The sequence below is a fragment of the Antrostomus carolinensis genome, unplaced genomic scaffold (genome assembly GCF_000700745.2).
Source record: "Antrostomus carolinensis isolate BGI_N321 unplaced genomic scaffold, ASM70074v2 scaffold8654, whole genome shotgun sequence".
Classification (NCBI taxonomy): domain Eukaryota; kingdom Metazoa; phylum Chordata; class Aves; order Caprimulgiformes; family Caprimulgidae; genus Antrostomus; species Antrostomus carolinensis.
This window is the reverse complement of record NW_010312768.1, coordinates 6,074-24,136: the sequence shown is the minus strand read 5'-3', so window position 1 is coordinate 24,136 and position 18,063 is coordinate 6,074. Positions and strand designations below refer to the sequence as shown.

Below are 18,063 nucleotides of genomic sequence, written 5' to 3'. Positions count from 1 at the left end.
AAATAATTCAGCACTCTAAGACACAAGAGTAGCTCATCTTTTAATTTCCGATGGACATTACACTTTCTGCTTACTCATGCAGAGCTTCATTTGTCATTCCGTTGTCTACCCTCAAAAGTTGTCCTATTCAGTTCTGACTATGGTAAGATGTATATCTGCAAACCATACAAATGACCTCACTGCTCCATTTTCCATTTCAGGAATACAATATAACTAAAGAAGAAACAGTACAAATCCCTGAACGCTTTTGTTAACCACTATACACTAAAAGAGGAAATTTAATCATACTTTTCCCATTCCCCCCAATAGCTGGTTATTAACTCCCAACAATGTTTTGCCACTTATTCCATAACCATGTGGCTTCCTAGAAATATCTTGCGTAATCCAAACTTTTTTCCTTTGGCATCTGAATTATGCCAAACAATACACTTTTATCCACACTTTACTTTATTAGAAGTAATTATGAGGACAGTAATTCAATGTACCTTCTTCTGCATCACATGGTTAAACCCTTTGATAAAAAAATATTGAGGTATTTAGTAAAAGCACATTTTATTGATAAGAAACCAAGGAACTACATACTTCTTTCTCAAGACTTCTATTTTTTTCTAGCTTGTGTTTTGGTGAAATAGGAATACTTATACCATAACACACTATGTCACAAAACCAAAGGCTTTCTTTTTTTTTTTAAATCATGTGGATCCAGAGCCAAAACCCCTTAAAATCAAAGCATCTTCTCTGCATACCTTCAAGGCATAAAACCGAAATATATCTGCAGCTATTATGATGATATGCCCTCTGCAGACATGTATGGTAATTTACCTTGAAGTAAATCTCACTCTTGTACAGAGATGCGGGCTGCTATTTTTGTCTTCTAAGGAGCACAGATGCATCCAGCCACACATGGAGGCACAGACATGCACCGCATCTTGTAACAACAGTTTTAACTCAAAATATTTTGAAGAACTGCTTGATCTCAAATGCCAGAGACAAATGTACAAAAGGATAATGCCAGCAAAGAATTTACCTATTTGCAGCTGTCCCCTTCCTTCCAGTTGTGGAAGACATCCAAGACAATTTCTAGAGCGCCATCACCGTGACATCCACACCATCAAGAATCAGCGTTTTAACTCTGTACATTACTTTTTTTTTTTTTTTCTTTTTTTTCCTGCAGGCTGTCTTACCTGTCCACAACAGTCTGATTTGTATTTGTTACAACAGCAGTCCCTGAGGTGGCTTTGGATCGTTCTGTAAATCTAGAATCAAATGCTTTCATAGGTTCAATCTTAGATGGAGTTGTCAACACAGAGGAAGACGATGCAGGAGGAGCAGCTGAGGCAGAGGTAGCATTTACACTGTCAATAATAGGGATAGGAAAACAAGGATTGAAAGAAATTTAGTATTGGTAACCTATTGCTTATATTCATTATACTGGTCAGAAACCATATTGAAAATCCTTCACTCAAGTACCTACACGAATTACAACATGCTTTTTCCCTTCTCATGCGCCAGTATCTTGCAAGCTTTGCCTGCTCTCAAAGGCTGTTTATGATACACCTCAGAGCTAAGGGCTTCATGTGTCTGCACAGATACATCTAGGTGAAAGGATTCTAATTCATTCATTATGTATTTTTAAATCAGGAATGAAATTATACTTTCAGCTGGTACTCAGGTACCAAAAGAGAAAGGATCACTATTTTAAAAATTATATTCCACTGTTTATCAATCAAATAATTTGGGCTGAAACAATTCAAGCCAGGTTCTGATTTTGTTGTTGAAGAATCCAAACTAACTATTAGGCCTTTCCAAGCATAACTCCAAGGGAAAGGAATGTATTTTCCCCACACCAAAGCATTCCAGGGATCTGTTATTTGAATAGTTGTTTACTTTAGAGATTTTTCAATTCATTCAGAGAATGAATCGAAAGAAAGAATGCCTCTAAGATAACTGATGTTTGTACTCAGAGCAGTTAGAAGTCTAATTTCCATAGAAAAGACTTGATAGTTTAATCTGTCAATCATTTCTTATAGTCTACCCACTCATTTTTTAATCTGTGGTCAATTTCATCTAAATCTGATGGAGTGGTAGAGGTTCCAATGACATTGTGCTGTTACAAATGCTATAAAAACACATTGATGAGAAGAAACCAAGTCAGTGCTAGCACTGAGGGAAAAGCAAGTAAAATTTAGTCGTTCCACAATAAACTTGAAAGACACAGTGGCCAATCAGCATATGTGCACTGACAAGTCAACGTCTGTGTGCTCACTCTCATCTGAAGGGGTTGTTATACAGGGAAGAAGTATTACTGTGTTTGAAAAGAGGAGATCTACAGGGGACAGGACAGAATTTAATGGAAAACAGGCTTCATTACGTCCACTGCTGGAAAACCTTCTATTATTTACTAACAGCAACCCAGTAATCCATAAACAAGTCAATTTGTTAGAGCATTAGCAATCAACAGTGTACTTCATTGCATTGAACTCTGCATATGGATTTATTCATTACTGATTTATCACTATTTAAAGTAACCAAATACTAATCAAATCTTTATGTTTTCAGGAATGTTAGATTCTTGAAGTTTTGCAGTAAGGAAACCACTTTAATAATTTCTTGATTACAGAACTGTAAACAAGACTTAAAAACTAAACAGTCATATAAGCAAAAAACAAAGCTGCGAATACTGACCCATCTTTATTGGCTGCATCATCTGTTGGTTTTATACTGGCTCCTGTTGGCTCTACAGAAGGCTTTGAAGTATTAAGGGAATTTGCAGCATTAGAATCTAATGATAAGAGCTGCTGGTTACTTTGAGAAGACATCATTGAGCCTGACAGAGATCCAGATATTGGGATGCTATTGAAAAATGCTGTAGAAAAATCCCTAAGCAAAAAGATAAACAACAAACATATTTCTTGAAAACACTTTAAAAATAATATTTTTAAATAATTGAAAAAGAATAATTTTAACTGAACTATTTATTCCATTCTTCCCTTTTCCGCATGTGGATACTCATATACAGCCTAAGTAAACCACCGCCACCTAACCTTCCAGAGTAATTTCTCATATAGAAAGGATGCTAAAGGCAGTAGTAAGGTAGATATGAACCTGCATTAGAGGACTGTTCACTCATCTATAATGGCAGATAATGAGAATGAACCTTATCTATTAGAAATGAGATCTTAAAGCTAAGAGAACATAAGTTGAAAATCTATTGTGTAAGTATACACAAGGTATTGGTATTTCCAGCAAGTGATGCAAGATGTCATAAGATTAAAATAAGTCAGAATTTTGAGTTTTCATCAGGAAAAAAAAAACAAACCTCTATAAAAAGGTAAAGGAGGATTTTAAAGACTACTTCAAACATACCCAGTGTCCAGCTGAGCTATGCAGAGAGGCGTGATCCTTCTCCGACCATCTGCTGTTCGTGTTTCAACTTGTTTTTTTAAGAGATTCTGTTGGGAAATATATTTCATCATCATTTCTGATAAATAGGAAATGCTTTTTTCTTTTTCTTTTTTTTCCAACTGACAAGAATAGGTATATTGGATGAAAGATATTCCTCAATTAAAAATCTGTTAACAAAGATTTTTTTTTTCCATATTGTCTTTGAATCATAAATAGAATCAATCTACAATTTTAATAATACAAGGGTATTTTAATACCACAACTATTTTTTTGATCAATAGTACGTGTTTTTTTAAGTACAAGTTCATATTGTATAAAATATAATAGAATTCTGACTCTTTCCACATCAGTCAAGTCTGAAACATTCTCATCTGTGCGCACTGAATCCTTCATTAAAAGTTGTGTTCTCTGTTTAGAGGAGAATTAAATGCTTTCAACCACCTTCACTGAGAAACTGAAGTACAGTTCTACAGTTGGACTGTTATTAGCTACCTTTGGTTTCCTTTCTGCACACCAAGAATCTAGCAGAGATCATAGAAATATCCACAAGCTTTTTTCCACATAGTCTTACTTCTGCTTAAAAGCATTTTAACTTTTCAGTAAGTCCCAGTAACATCAACTGGACCATTCATGGGCTGAAAGGTGCCATTCAACACATATAAGGAAGCAGAAATTGGTTTTATCATAAGCAGTTTGATATTTATCAGCTTTGTACTTGACACTATGAAGTGACTACCCAAGAACACCTACCTTTCTAATGTCCTCCAAACTCTCCCCATTAACCATGCTTGCCACTTTGGGAGCCGCTGTCGCAGTCCCAGATCCTTCCCTAATCGATGCGTTCTTCTGCTCCACCTGCTGCTGTTGCTGTCTCTGTTGATACTTGAGCATCTCTGGATTCTCAATTATGGTGGTAGACAACTGAGCTTCAGTCATTATAGCTAGGCTTTTACCATAGGTGGATTGATGAATGTTGCTCTGTGGGCGTTTAAAATGTATCACACAAAGAGTGACTACAACTGCTAGCATGACATCACTAATTATGATGTAATGGAATCACACAAATCTAATGGAATCCATAAAATGCAAATGCCATCTGTATCATTTATACACCACAGATTTTTTTCTTTATGTTTTCAGCTAACACTAAATCAATATGTAAAATAACTGGAATTCAAAGCTTTAGTTGCTAATAGCAATGAGAGGAGAAAACAGCCAAAAGTAATCAGTTTAAAAAGACTTGCATATATGCAAGTCAAAGAGTAATTTTAAAGTGTTTTGAAGCACCCACTTGTTTCCTTGGCCAAATAATTACTTCAAATGTATAATGATGTGAAAGCAAGTGGATGTTTTCCAAATAGACTTTCTTTCCAGAATAGAAACTAATACCACAAATTCATTTCTTGACTACTCTTTTTTAATGATTTGTAAAGCAGACAAGAACACATTTTTCTGTAATATGGAAAGCAGTCAGTACATACTTCTATAAATAGTCCTATGTTTTAATTGAATCAATACATCTCTTAAATATGATCACAAATTCTCTGAGTGCTTACTGTACCTTTTCCTCCTCACTGAGTGGATCTCCAAGTTCATCCTGGGAAAAGTCTAAAAATGCCACTGATCCATCCATGGAACACACCAGGATACCGAGTCCATTCAGGGTCCTGAAAGAAATAAAGGTCCATCTTTGTTTTCAATCTGGATGCAAAGGGGCAATACAATAAATTGCTCAATGGAAAATCTTAACATAAGATTTATTTTCACAGTAACTACTGATGGGAAGAAATGGGACAGCAAGGAGACAGGATGACGGAGAGCAGGAGTCCATGTGTCAATATTCCTTTGAAGACTGCACACAGGAAGGTGCCATTAGAACAATACAGCTACCCACGGCATGATCAGCACCATGAAAACCTTTCTGTAGGGGTAAAACAGAACGTAAACTGAGGTGTTTACAACGAACAATGAGAGAAAATTATAAATGTATTTACTTCAAAAGAAGTAAACTTGGTGTGTTAACAGAACTGAGTGAAGAAAGGGGCTTTCAGCAGATAAACAATTGATATACTTCTTTTAAGGCCGTGCTGCTTGCTGCCTGTGGAACATGAAGCTTCATCATGCATGGGAAACAAGTAACAGACAGTCCACTCCTATAAAGAGCTTACAGTCTAAATAAACAAGATAGGAAGGAGAATGGCTGACACTCTAAAAGAGAAGCTCTATATGTTGGGTCAATGCCTCTTCTCTATCATTATAAGTGACAGCAATAAAAAGAAAGCAAGATATGCATTTGAGCAGTCCAAAAAATTCTGTACTAGGCATGAACATCTGTTTGACTTTGTTATCGTTCTTTATTTGGCTGGCTTTTTAAGCAAACTGCACATATTCTTGTATGTGGGGATATATTGTTAACTCTCTTCTGCAGGTCTTTTCTGGGTAGAAGAGAGAGAGGAGAAAATATACATAGTAGCCTTAATGGAATGATAACCTTCCAATATAACCTATTGTTGCACATTTGAAAAAAATAATATTTGATGAGTTTTGACTGCTAACCCACTAACTTCCAGTTACAGAGCTCACAGTGACATAGTGGTTTACAGATGACCTGTTATGTTACATAGAACAGAAGACTAAAAGGGAAGCAGGTAGAACACTTAAGTCCTATCCAAATTAGTTCATCAATGCTTAAAATTATATTACATGCATCATGGCTATAGGTGTTTGAAAACATCTTTTTTTGTGATGGCTGGTGGCCTGACAGCATCACATCCAGAGAAGTTAGTCTCAGCACTGTGTAACTAGGTTAACCAACACTACTCCAAGTTAGAAAATGATAAAATCTTGTTGAGAGTTTTCTGCTTGCTTAGCAGACAAAACTGCTGAGGTCTTGTTGACCTCTGGATCCAAGCAATTGTTCCATGAAAAAATAATCATGTTCAAATATTATGATGACATATCCATGTCTAAAACTCTAAAAGAAACAAGACAGCTGTAACAATATAACAGTATCAGATTTCTCTGAATTTACTTAGTCTGTTTTCAGAATGAAGCATGTTTCTGGGAACGTTCCATATTATTGGCATTTTAGCCATACATTTCAGTTTGTAAACAGGATATAAAATAACAAGCTTCCTGATGATCCTTTGTCTCTCAGATATCCCACAAAACCATTTCCTCAGAAATTGCAAAATGTTAACCAGCTATTACACCCAATGACTTCATGCCATGAAAAATGTGCAAATTGCAGACAGAGAAATAAAAAACACTACAGGAAAACAAAACTGTTCAGAGCTATTGTCCTACAACAATAGCAGCACTTTTCATGAAATATTCCTCTTATTGGCTTTCTAGCCTTAATCTATTAATCAAAGAAAAATGTATTGGTTTTGAAGACTTTTTATTGTGTTTCACTGAGCTTCATGGCAAAATCCACATGGCACACAAAACAGGAAGTTATACAAGCTTTAAAATTTACAGCATAAAACCACCACAACTGTTATACCTATTAAGGTGGCATTTCAAAAGTTAGGAAGTGCTAGAATTAAGACAACCTATGTAATCAGCTGTTTGTCTATCATGAAAAAAAAATTAGTCTTTTCTTGTAAAGAACCCTTAACTCTATAAATCACCTGATGCATAGGTGTGGAGTATTTTTTAAATACCATTTACTGAGGAGTCTCGCAGTTATTTCTCCCCTATTGTTCCAGTCTTGCAGTGAATAAATAACTATTAACTTCTGCATTTTTATAACCAGGTCTTGGGAAGAAAGCAGGAGAGGAAAGAGGGAGAGAGCACCACTAACTGCACAAAGAGGAAAACAAGATTTGGGACAGTAGACTGCTGGGAAAGTGGGTTGTCCAACCCAACAAACCACTGGCCAGCTCCTGCAGCCTCTTGTGAAAGCTCAGCACTTGCCCTTCTGCTATGTCCTGTGGCTGGTGGATGGGTGTGGTTGGGTGTAGTAGGTGTTATCCCTCCTCTGAGACTTGCTACATGATCAGCCTCTGCTACTCTTCAACACAGAGCGATTTACACCCTTCCCCATGGCACTGCAACAACATGGTGTACCAAAAGCTATTGCATTTACCTTTTTTACACATAAAAATCCTTCAGGCATTCAAATGATGAGTGAGTAGTGCACGTGCGTGTGCATAAACTAGTGAGTGTATGTATAAAACATTTTTTAAAAATTAGAACTTTCTCTTGGTATATTGTCTCCTCAGGCATGATGGAAAGATTGGCCTACAAAGGTCACCTGAGTTTGTCCTGAGTGTATAGTGCAATAACTTTTCATAGATATAAAACCCACCAGGCCCGCTATGCCATGGTCTAAAATACATATTGCATGAAAAAAATTTCAGAGAATTGTAACAAGTAGGAATTCATTCCACAGGTATTTTACTGCATCATGTTCTAAATACATTAATTTTTATTCAGTTTTAATGTTACACAATCTCATGTGACCACATGCTAGTTACTAATGTTACCACCAAAAATGTTGCGGCAGAACCAAAAACTTCAGGAACTGATCACTTGTGTCCGACAGCTACAACCTGTACTGTTTTAACGAATTTCCAGTTAATGTGCATACCTAAAGTAGACAGCAACACTTTAGCTTTAGTAACAAACAGCAGAAATCAACTTACCAGGAGATGTCCATGATAGACTTGTCGAACAGCTCATGTATAACAACTAAAGGTCGTTTCAGACACGTGAGCTTAAAACAGAAGAAACAACATTGAGAAATTTAGAATGTCTATGCTACCACAAATATTACTACATTACTACTCTTTCAGTCTAACAATATCCACCAAACACCATCCGGACAGGAGACAGCTGTATGCCTCATGGTATATCTGAAGCACCTAGTTACCCATTCCACTACTGGCACAGAGAAGCTTTGGAGAAGAATAGCTTACATTTAACTCTCGTCCTCTCTGAAACACAGACTGAATTTCTTAAACAACTTTGCTTTTACATTGCAGTCATAGAACACTATCTACCACTCAAAAAGTAATTCCACAGATGCTAAAGACAGCTTCTATTCCAAGCTTCACTGAGATAAGGAAGTTGAAAACTGCCAGCACAAGAGGAAGACAGAAAACAGATTAGGTTTCCATGTCCTCACTCAGAGTACTTGTCTAAGCAAAGCCTATCAAGACCAAAGGGAATTGTACTCTCAATTATTCCCAAAGAGGATTCCTCTACACTTCAGCTAATAAAGTGAAGTGACAGTAATAAAGAAATGATTATGAAAATTCCCAGTAACCTGTTCTAAATCAGACATTCAAAGCTCTTTAATGTTAAGCCTTAATATCTATATTAAGGTCTATACACAGTCACTATATAGTCAGTGTGATCCAGGATGTTTCTTGCTCATAGGTTCACACATGTGCTGTAGTAGTCTTCAGTGGTTACTTCTTTTATGTTTCTGTAGGTCTGTGTCGTATACATATCTATTAAGATCTTCAGCACAAAAACTGTCTATAACTTTGCATCTCTCTAATACCTAGTATAATCTTAACTGGCATCCTAAATGAAATCATATAGGGTAAATCAATAGAAAGGTACTGAGAGTGATACTTTGATATGGGTGTGCACTGGTAGCAGTGCCAGAAACAGATTTAGTGTTATGCATTTAGCAATTGATGGATAAATACCAGACTGGAATCTATAAATAGTAGATAGCAATTAGCAATTGGTGTGTTCTGGCACACAGTCTCATCACAAAGCTTTATAAATCAGTTAAATTTATTCCCTGTCCTTTGCAGTTGACAAACAACCCATCTTGCATTTATAAATGTGATAATAGCTACTCTTCTCTTAGCCAGAATAACAATTTTAGTGTAGATTTTAAAGTAAAACCCAAAGTAGATATTGAAAACTTGAACATATACTTAAAAAGCTCAGTGACTTTCACATTCCTTTCCATAGCAAAGGCAGAAGCCAGAACAAAGCAGAAAGATGAACTGTATATATGCTCAGAAACAGCTATCCTGTGCCTGCTATATTCTCCTTATACCCATAAAATCAAGACTAACAAAGCTAAACTCTAAGAGTGATTAATGGGTAGATGGGCTAAACATGGAGAAACTACAGTAAAGTCTTTCTCTTATGAGACTCACATGAAGAATGAGTGAAAGACATAGGAAGAAGACAGGGATTAATTATGTTTATTAACTGTGGTAACACATTATTTCCCTTAACAGTTCCTCCCTCTTACCAGGGCAACATACTCTGCCACTGGCTTCTTGGCTTTAGAGAAATGAACTAACACCAATCCACTTCCTTCCCCCCAAGCTAATCCTGTAACAACAGAGAGAAAAAAAAACCTAAACGTGAATCTAAATGTAAGACTTAATGCTGTACACATGACCTTTGTGCTAAACCCTTAAGTTATCCAAATAACCATTTAGTCAAAAGCAGCAAAAAAACACTTACCCAGACAGAAAGAGATCGATCCTTACTACCAACAGCACAACAGCAGTAGGGACAACTTGACTTGGTGGAGCTCCCATTCTTTTGTTTCTTCTTGAAGATTTTTGGATTGAATTTCTGAAAAAATTAGATGCCCCAAATTTTATTACAGTAATTTCATTTTAGTAGGACATCTGCTTTAAAAGCAATTTTCCACTTAAGAGTGAAAAATAAACATTTCATAGAAACAAAGTTCCTAACCTGACTCTGTAAGAGCACTGACAAAAGCAGCATATGCTTCCTTAAGGGGCTTTCTGAATGCCTTAACAGGAATGGCAAATAATATTACTTCTACTAGCAATCAGGAACCCACTAGAAACCTAAGTCACTTTAATCGAGTCACTGAGCAGCTAACAAAGTCAGTGTCTGGCATTCCTAACATGCTCCTGTACTCCCCTTTCTTATCTTGTTGATCTCTGTCCAGTTGTCTTATCACAAGAGCAAGCTGATTGAGTCCAACAGGTAAAGGTAACATTTTTTTAATCACCAACATGCGTTTGCTTTACTAATCTTGACCACCTCCCTCCACCTCTTGTCCCATTTATGCATAAAATTATCAAAAAGCACATAGTAGAAGTTTTACCTCAGAGATAAATTACTATCACTCACTCACCACTACTGTAACTGCCTTCCGATGCCCTACAAAATCCATGTTGGTTTTCCATCCATCTCTCTCAATGATCTGAGCAGTAGGTCCAGAATTATTCATGGCATGAGCAGAAACAAGATAGTGACCATCAGGTGACCAGCTAAGACGCAACACATGAGTTGTCCCTCCACACTGACAAAAAGATTTAAAAAAAACCATACTAGAGCTTTAAAAGTGTTTGGCAAACAAAGAGTTCTTAATATAAACCTCTTAAATTTTAGATTTAGGGACTATGATTACTAAGTGAGTCTTTTGTGAATATAGAAGAACGACAGTACACTTCTTGGCATTTCAGCCATGTTTATACCAGTCATCTAGTGTAACTTATGAAGCCCTACCAAAAGGGGGAGAACTTCAAAGGAAACAGAATGTAAGTCCTTTTGGATACTGTACACTCAGTATTCATCAGAGTTCTAGTTAGTGACAGGGCTGCAGTATACCAGCTGCTAATAATGAGACTTCAGCTTGCAACACCAGCTCCCATATGAATTCAGGTGTTTACAGTTTACTTACAGTAATTGCACTAATCACAATACTGTAAGATCCCTGCGAAATACTCCGCTTACTAAGCACTAGTTTCTGTCCCAAGAAATTTGATCTCTTGATCAAAGTCATCACATAAAAGCTCTATGACTCCAGACCAAAGATCCTTCCTAAGTACTTATCTCGTTTCTGATAGTGTCCAAGAGAAGATGCATGAGGAAGAATCTAAGAACAATGTAATTAGCGTGCCAATGCTTCATTGGAACAACCTCCACATTTCCAGGAATTTACTTAAATTGTTTACATAACCCATGTAAACCTTTCGCATCCAATGGCAACAAAAGTCTCATTTTAATCATGTTGTGTGAGAAAGGAGCTCTCCCCCCCCGCCTTTTGAATCTGTTATCCAATAGTTCCTTCGATTCAGCACTGTTAAATTAACTAATGTTTGTGCAGAATCAGAGTTATTCTTACAATTTTCTTTCATTCTATAGGAATTCACTTTGAATGGTCACACATTCTGAAGTACCTCATCAAAGGGTTTTGTGATGCTGGTTTCCAACTGCCAGTCCATGGTCCGCCACACCTTTAAACTTCGATCATCAGCCTGAGAGGCAATATATTTTCCAACAGGATCCCAGGTCAGCCCTTTCACCAAGCCAGAATGCCCCTTCAAAGTAGCAAGAATTTCTGTGCACATAAAATTGAGAATAGAGAGGAGTTACTGATATCTGCTTTAGGACAGACTGTTGAAGAGATTTCCAAGATCTTTTTGAAACAGCATATTAAATATAACCACTTCTAATGTACAAACAACAACATATCAACCAAACTGGAACCTGTGTTTAAGCTAAGAACAATATAAACAAGCAGGAATTTTTTGAGAACTGTGGACAGAGTAAGGGGGCAACACTCTTTATAAGAAATCGATCAGAGCAGAAAGACTGGCAGAGCCCAGGCAGTTCAGAATAGCACTTTCAAGCCATGGAAACCAGTGGTTTAACTAGAACTTCCATTAAACATTCACCTTTTCCTCTTTACCCAAAGATTATCACAACAAATTCAACTTTGTGCACCAAAAATGAACTAAGTCAAAGCTGTGACTGAACAGACAAACAAGCCTGGCAGACTTGGTAACCTACTTTCAGTCAATCTCTTGCTTATCAGTCTGTGAGAGAAGAGAGAGAGAATATTGCACAGGCTACACAGCTAGCTTGGAAGTCTAAAAACTCCGATATCAGTATTGGAAGCAACCCTGTAATAAATGGCAGTGACTGGGCACCACACAAAAGGAGTTTTAGCCTGCATCAAGTTACATGGTGAGAAGCAGACAAATAAAGGCAGATGCTCCCTAACTACTGCAGAGCCTCACAGGTTGGCTAAAGCTGGCCAGTGCACTGGCTGCACTTGGCAGCGTGGTCCCTGAGAAACAGTGGCCTTGGGACTGTGTGAACTGCTGGTGCTGCATGGAAGAAGGAAAATGCCATGAAATGTAAGACTTGAGAGCTTCTGCTACTGCGAGGCTTGCCATATCCTTCCTTCCCCCCCTTCATCATGTCAAGTCACAACGCTATTAAGCAGCAGCATTTAAAATGGGGTAAATAAGACAATGCCCATCTGAAGGCAAATTAGCGGGAAGTACTGTAGGTACAAAGGCAACAGAGAAAAAAATATATGCATATAAGGATGTAATATCAGTCTGAAGTTCTATTTATTTGGGATTTTGCAGAGAAGGTGAAAAAGAAAATACATGTAATAATGATCTTCATATAAAATCAGCATAATCTGAACATAACTGTTGTCTACAGCAAACCTGAATCCACTGCTCACTGCCATCCAAACTTGAAAGAAGGGCTGATGCACCAGATTGCAAACGTGTCATCTCAAAAGACAGACAACCCGTTGCCACATAAGGATTTTTCAGTCAGTGAAATGCGCCCATGGAGGGAAGAGCTTGTCACAAAGTTTTACATACTTGCAAGTCTGAAACATAAGAATACTCACCTGGAAATTTGACAGCATTCCAGATGACAACAGTGTTATCCACACTACAGGATGCCAGCCAGGCATCATGTGGAGACCACGCTACATCCATGACATCTGTTTAAAAATAAACGTTTCCATATAAGACATCAATGCTAATCAGAGAATACAAAACTTTTTAAAAAGAACTTGTGTGGTGACATTTTTTCTATCATTAGGAGAAGATTATCATCTCACTAGAGTGGAAGGTAAGAAAGAACATAGCCACGCTCACTGGGAGTGAGGCTCTCCAACTTAAAATGTTCAACAAACAACAACAACAACAACAACAAAAAATCCAAGGCAGAGAATGCAGTGTTTAGTGATTACAGGAAGTACTAGTGCCTGTATGAAGTACTTCATCTTGTTTTGAATGAAAAAGCAACAGAAGCTGTTGCAATGCACTTGCTTTATTCCAACACACGTGATCATAAGTGATTTCAATCTTGATTTTAATCATAGCTCATGTCAGCAGGTGCAAAATGCATTTGAAATTATCTGGTTTATTCATCTTTTGCATTGCTCTTTAGGGTTTTTTTCTAAATAAACATTAATATCCTTTGGTTTACAAAAACTTTTATCTTTTGTCAACCAAGAGATTATTCACTGCAAGTGTGAATATTTATTTAAATAAAGATACAGTTTATCTTCCTTTATTAAGATTCATTTTTAAGCTAGCAAAAAGCAACATATAAGTTTCTTATTTGCTAATTTTTCATTGCCAGAAGGTACTTGACTGAAAATCGGCATTTGATTAAAAATTGCATTTTCTTTTTATATTTTCATTGTTGCTCTTAAAAGAAATTACTGACTTCCCACTAAGTCAAGTCTTGCTAGCAAGGAAATACGACACTGAAAACCAATATTTTCCAGATACATGCAAATTATGTTCATTCAACATCTTTTAACTTACCTCCTGAATGGCTTCTGAGAATCGATACACATCTCCACTGCTCAACATTAGTAAGTTTGCTACTAGAACCAAACACAGTGCTAGGTCCAATGTACCTAATTAAAACAGAAACAGTTATCAACAGAACCACCTCAAGTTCTTCAAACTCTCTTTCTAAAGAAAATCAGCTGCACAGTACACTTCTGTTTTATAGTCAGTTATTCCTGCAATGAAAACTAATGCAAAAATTTTATTTTTTAGAGAAAGTAATTCCAGTTATTAAAAAATTAGCTTCAATAAAATGTACAATTTCTACAGATAGAAAAAAAAAAAAAATAACATTTAAGATAACTCTTAAAATCTCATCAGGAAGCTTTCTTCAAGGACAGAAGAAAATGCCTCAGCTCTGATAGGAATGTGACTGTCCAGGTAGGTGCACACTCCAGCCCAAGAGAAAGGAGAGACTAAATCTCCAACACCAGTGACGTGATGTCACAGGTTTCAGCTCCTTACGCACCAGGCGAAGCAGTGCTTACCAAAGGCCAGCACAGGGAAGAAACACTAAGAGACATGACAGAGTAACCTACTCGAAATAACATATGAAATTGAGAAGGAAGAAACATGCTTACGCAGCTCGTTTCCACACCATAATCAACTTGTCATCTCCCCCTGAAGCCAAGTAAACTCCATTGTTTGACCACCGCACGCAGTTCACACAAGCTGAAAAGCAGAAAAGAAAGTCTGTAAGATGAAATATGAGAATAAGTGGCTCTGGACTGGGGACAGAGTTTATAATAAGCAAAACTTGACAGGAGACACTTATGATTTAAGTGTGCTTTTACCACTCAAAGCAGTTACTCTGTCTGCTTTAGATAAATGAATTGGTACTTATCTTTCATTAGCAGTTGAGGAACTTCTTACTTTAAAAAAATATTCCTTATTTAAAAAAGCTTCGCCAAAAGGAGCTCAAAAGAAGACAGATAAATATTCATCTGACAAAGGAAACTGCTTGTGGTAAATAAGGTGGGATTAAGAGGGCAAAGAAGGAAAGAAGTATCATGTAGAAAAGAAAGGGGACAGTTTGTTCAGTAACTACAGTTTCAAATGTAATGTGCAATACATCCAGAATAATTTAGAACTATAACCAATATACTCCATATTATGTCTCCTCTATACTTATTTCTTTTCTTGCCCTTTCCTTCAGAGCTCTCTAGTTTCTCAGAATTTGCATTATCAATTACTTTGTTGCTGCAGCTGTAAAAAATTGATAGGGATGAGATTTCCAAAGGTATTTATATTTCTCTGTACATTTTCCCACATTTTAACAACATTTTCTGATGAATATCTAAAAAAGTACATAGCAAAGTATGAGACTACTCTGCTGTATTCTATTGATTCTTCAACACTGGACAGGGTATGATTTTCATAACTACAAACATGGAATGCTTAAGCTTTGGCAAATTACCAACCATCAGTAAAAAAATAAAAATTAAAAAAAATAATCTTTGTTACCTAAGTGATTGTCCATCTGACAAAGCATTTTGGGAATATTTTCATTCTTTTCATCTTCCTCTTTCAATACAGGAGCCATACTCCAGATCACAACTTTCCCAGAATCCTGACCTGTAAGAGAAAAAAAAGACCCTCCTTTTAAATACATGCAAAAAAGCCTTAATCTCAGTTCCAGAACAGATGCTAAAACACAGGCATTACTGCAGTGTGAACTTTGGAAACATTTGAATGTAGATGCCATTCTGACATAATTACACTGAGTCAGAAGTGTTTTATTTTTCTTGAAGCTATTAAAAATAAAGTTACACAGCCTTGTTCAAAAATCATCCTGTACATAATGGTACCAACTATAAGGATGAAATATTTATAATAAAGATGTATTTTAAAAGAGAAAAAGACATATTCAAATCCTAAATTGTAATTACTGTAGTCAACATAAAATCATTCACTACTGTAATCCAAATAATATTTTTGCACATATTTCTTAAGCTATTCCATTCATATAATTGGATTTTTTTTGTACCAGTAGCTCTACTATTCAGCAGATCAAAAAGTCCAACTTCATATTCAGTTCTGCTCCAAATAAAAAAGAAATTAGGGCAGTAGTAGTAGGGCGACAACTCAATTATTGCAGCTACTATCTCAATGATGTCCAGGAGAATGAGTACATCAGAAAACGTAACCCTGCCTTCTGCAGTAACAATGGCACTTTTCAATACATTTTAATGACTTATATCTCTAAGAAACAGATAATTATGTGACATGTTTTTAAAAGGGTCAAACTGATTAAAGCATTGTGAAAGCACAAGATTATTATTATAGCCCAAAATTCTGCCTTCTATCAGTATGCAGATGTACCTTGTCCTCCTGTTGCAAACTTGGTCCCATCTGGGTGAATGTCCACTGAAAATATTGGCTTTCCTGGAATTAGAGAACAAGCAGCAACATACTGAATTATTTTAGTCAAGAGAATGTAGTAATGCCAAAAGAACTGTAATTCTTCTGGCTGGCACATAACTTTTATTCTAAAAGCTACAGTTGTAAGAATTACAGCTGACTACAACAGTTGAAAGCAACGTGATGACAGAAATGACAGCCTGTTAAAAGTGTGTATGGAAGTTATCGTGCCATAAAAAGCAGTGATAACCAAGGACACTTAATCCAACAGGATATGCCAAATGCCTCAAAGCAAAATAATACCACAAAGCAAGTGCCAACGAGGCAAAACTGTATTTGAGTAAGGAATTTCTTCCAGGTTTCTACAGTTCATTAGCTGATGACCTGAAGCAAGTTTTGTTTTGGTTTCTGTTTTTGTTTTTCTTTAAATCCTCCCCAATCTCAGGCTGCATCTGTTGGTCACACAATTACTTGCCTCAAATTTAAATGCTGCTGTTCTGAAATGCTTCTACCATAAGCCTAGCTTTTATTTTTACAGCTTCCTTATAGACAAAGGAAGACTAATCAACTCTAATACTACTCTTAAATCTTTCAGATCTCCATATGCTACATTCTTCAGAAGAAAAAGAAGCTTTATGAAAATGTAAACCCTGTAACAAATAACTGACACAGCTGAGGAACAGCTTTGGAAACCAGGTAACCCTCATTTTCAGCCTATTCTGCTCCAACTACTGGATCATGTACACTCTTGTATATGTTCACACTTCTTTTAACCTTTGCAGGAGGACAAGGAAGAGGGGAAAAGTAAACTCACTGCCTTTTAATGATGCTCAAAGAGCTACCACTTGAAGGAATATGCATGTGATTTCCACATTCAAGTAATTTTTGGCAGTGGTCCAAACCCTTTCAAACTGGAATGCTTCTGCAATGCTTCCACATGCCACTATAAAATAAGGCAACTTATCGTAACAGCCAAAAGAACTAGTACCCGCCATACCAAGATTACTTGATAATTTTCCCTTGTATCTCAATTCTTGCACTGTATCTTCATGATATGTTAATGGAGAATTTATACAGTGATAGGTTTTATGTAGAACCGTAGTATCTGAATTCCTTGACACTAAACTGTAAACAAAATCCTCATCCAACTACCCAGTATTTCTTATTTTTTGAGGGATATGCATTTTGATTCACATCAACTTTTATTTTCTTTATGTTGGTTTGTTTTAAGGTTTATTTTATTTGGATTTACACTGCAACTCTGACATGCAATTCCCCTTAAATTTTTTACAGGCAGCCAAGCAAACACCTTACTTACAGTAAGATGGCACTCAACTTACATTCCTTCCAAGTCCTTTAGACCACATAAAACACATAAGCTGAGACTTAGCTGTGGCTTCTCTTCAGATTGTTGGGCCTGACTCTATCTTTTATTCTATTAACTTGAATGCAACATACAGGGCTAAGGTGAATATTCTGAGAAGCACAGGCAAGCAACAAACATTTCTTAATTTTTCCTATGCATCATTCGCATCAACAGGAAACAGTTCCCCAGTAAATCAGAAGGAACAGTAACTTTAACACAGGGCCACCAATAGCCACGAGGAATTACAGCTTCCAGAGCCAGCACGGCACCTATGAACAAGGCTTCAGAGTTTAGGTGGTTTGTAATTTAATTACACTGTATTTAAAATTAGCTTAATAGATGCAGCCATCTCATACA

General features: G+C 36.6%; 1 protein-coding gene across 1 annotated transcript in view; it reads right to left on the bottom strand.

The window, feature by feature from the left end:
- HIRA (histone cell cycle regulator) overlaps positions 1–17,335 on the bottom strand; it is a 29,688-nt gene extending 12,353 nt beyond the window's left edge. Inside the window, exons 1-15 of the mRNA XM_010167102.2 lie at positions 17,329–17,335; positions 16,302–16,364; positions 15,444–15,554; positions 14,561–14,651; positions 13,953–14,047; positions 13,022–13,117; positions 11,547–11,707; positions 10,499–10,666; positions 9,850–9,963; positions 8,055–8,125; positions 4,967–5,072; positions 4,156–4,383; positions 3,367–3,452; positions 2,686–2,880; positions 1,185–1,355 (exon numbers count right to left, since the gene is read on the bottom strand). Coding sequence (XP_010165404.1) covers positions 1,185–1,355; positions 2,686–2,880; positions 3,367–3,452; positions 4,156–4,383; positions 4,967–5,072; positions 8,055–8,125; positions 9,850–9,963; positions 10,499–10,666; positions 11,547–11,707; positions 13,022–13,117; positions 13,953–14,047; positions 14,561–14,651; positions 15,444–15,554; positions 16,302–16,364; positions 17,329–17,335 — 1,763 coding nt within the window. The remainder of the gene's footprint in view (positions 1–1,184; positions 1,356–2,685; positions 2,881–3,366; positions 3,453–4,155; positions 4,384–4,966; positions 5,073–8,054; positions 8,126–9,849; positions 9,964–10,498; positions 10,667–11,546; positions 11,708–13,021; positions 13,118–13,952; positions 14,048–14,560; positions 14,652–15,443; positions 15,555–16,301; positions 16,365–17,328) is intronic.
- Between the last annotated feature and the right edge of the window lie 728 nt (positions 17,336–18,063).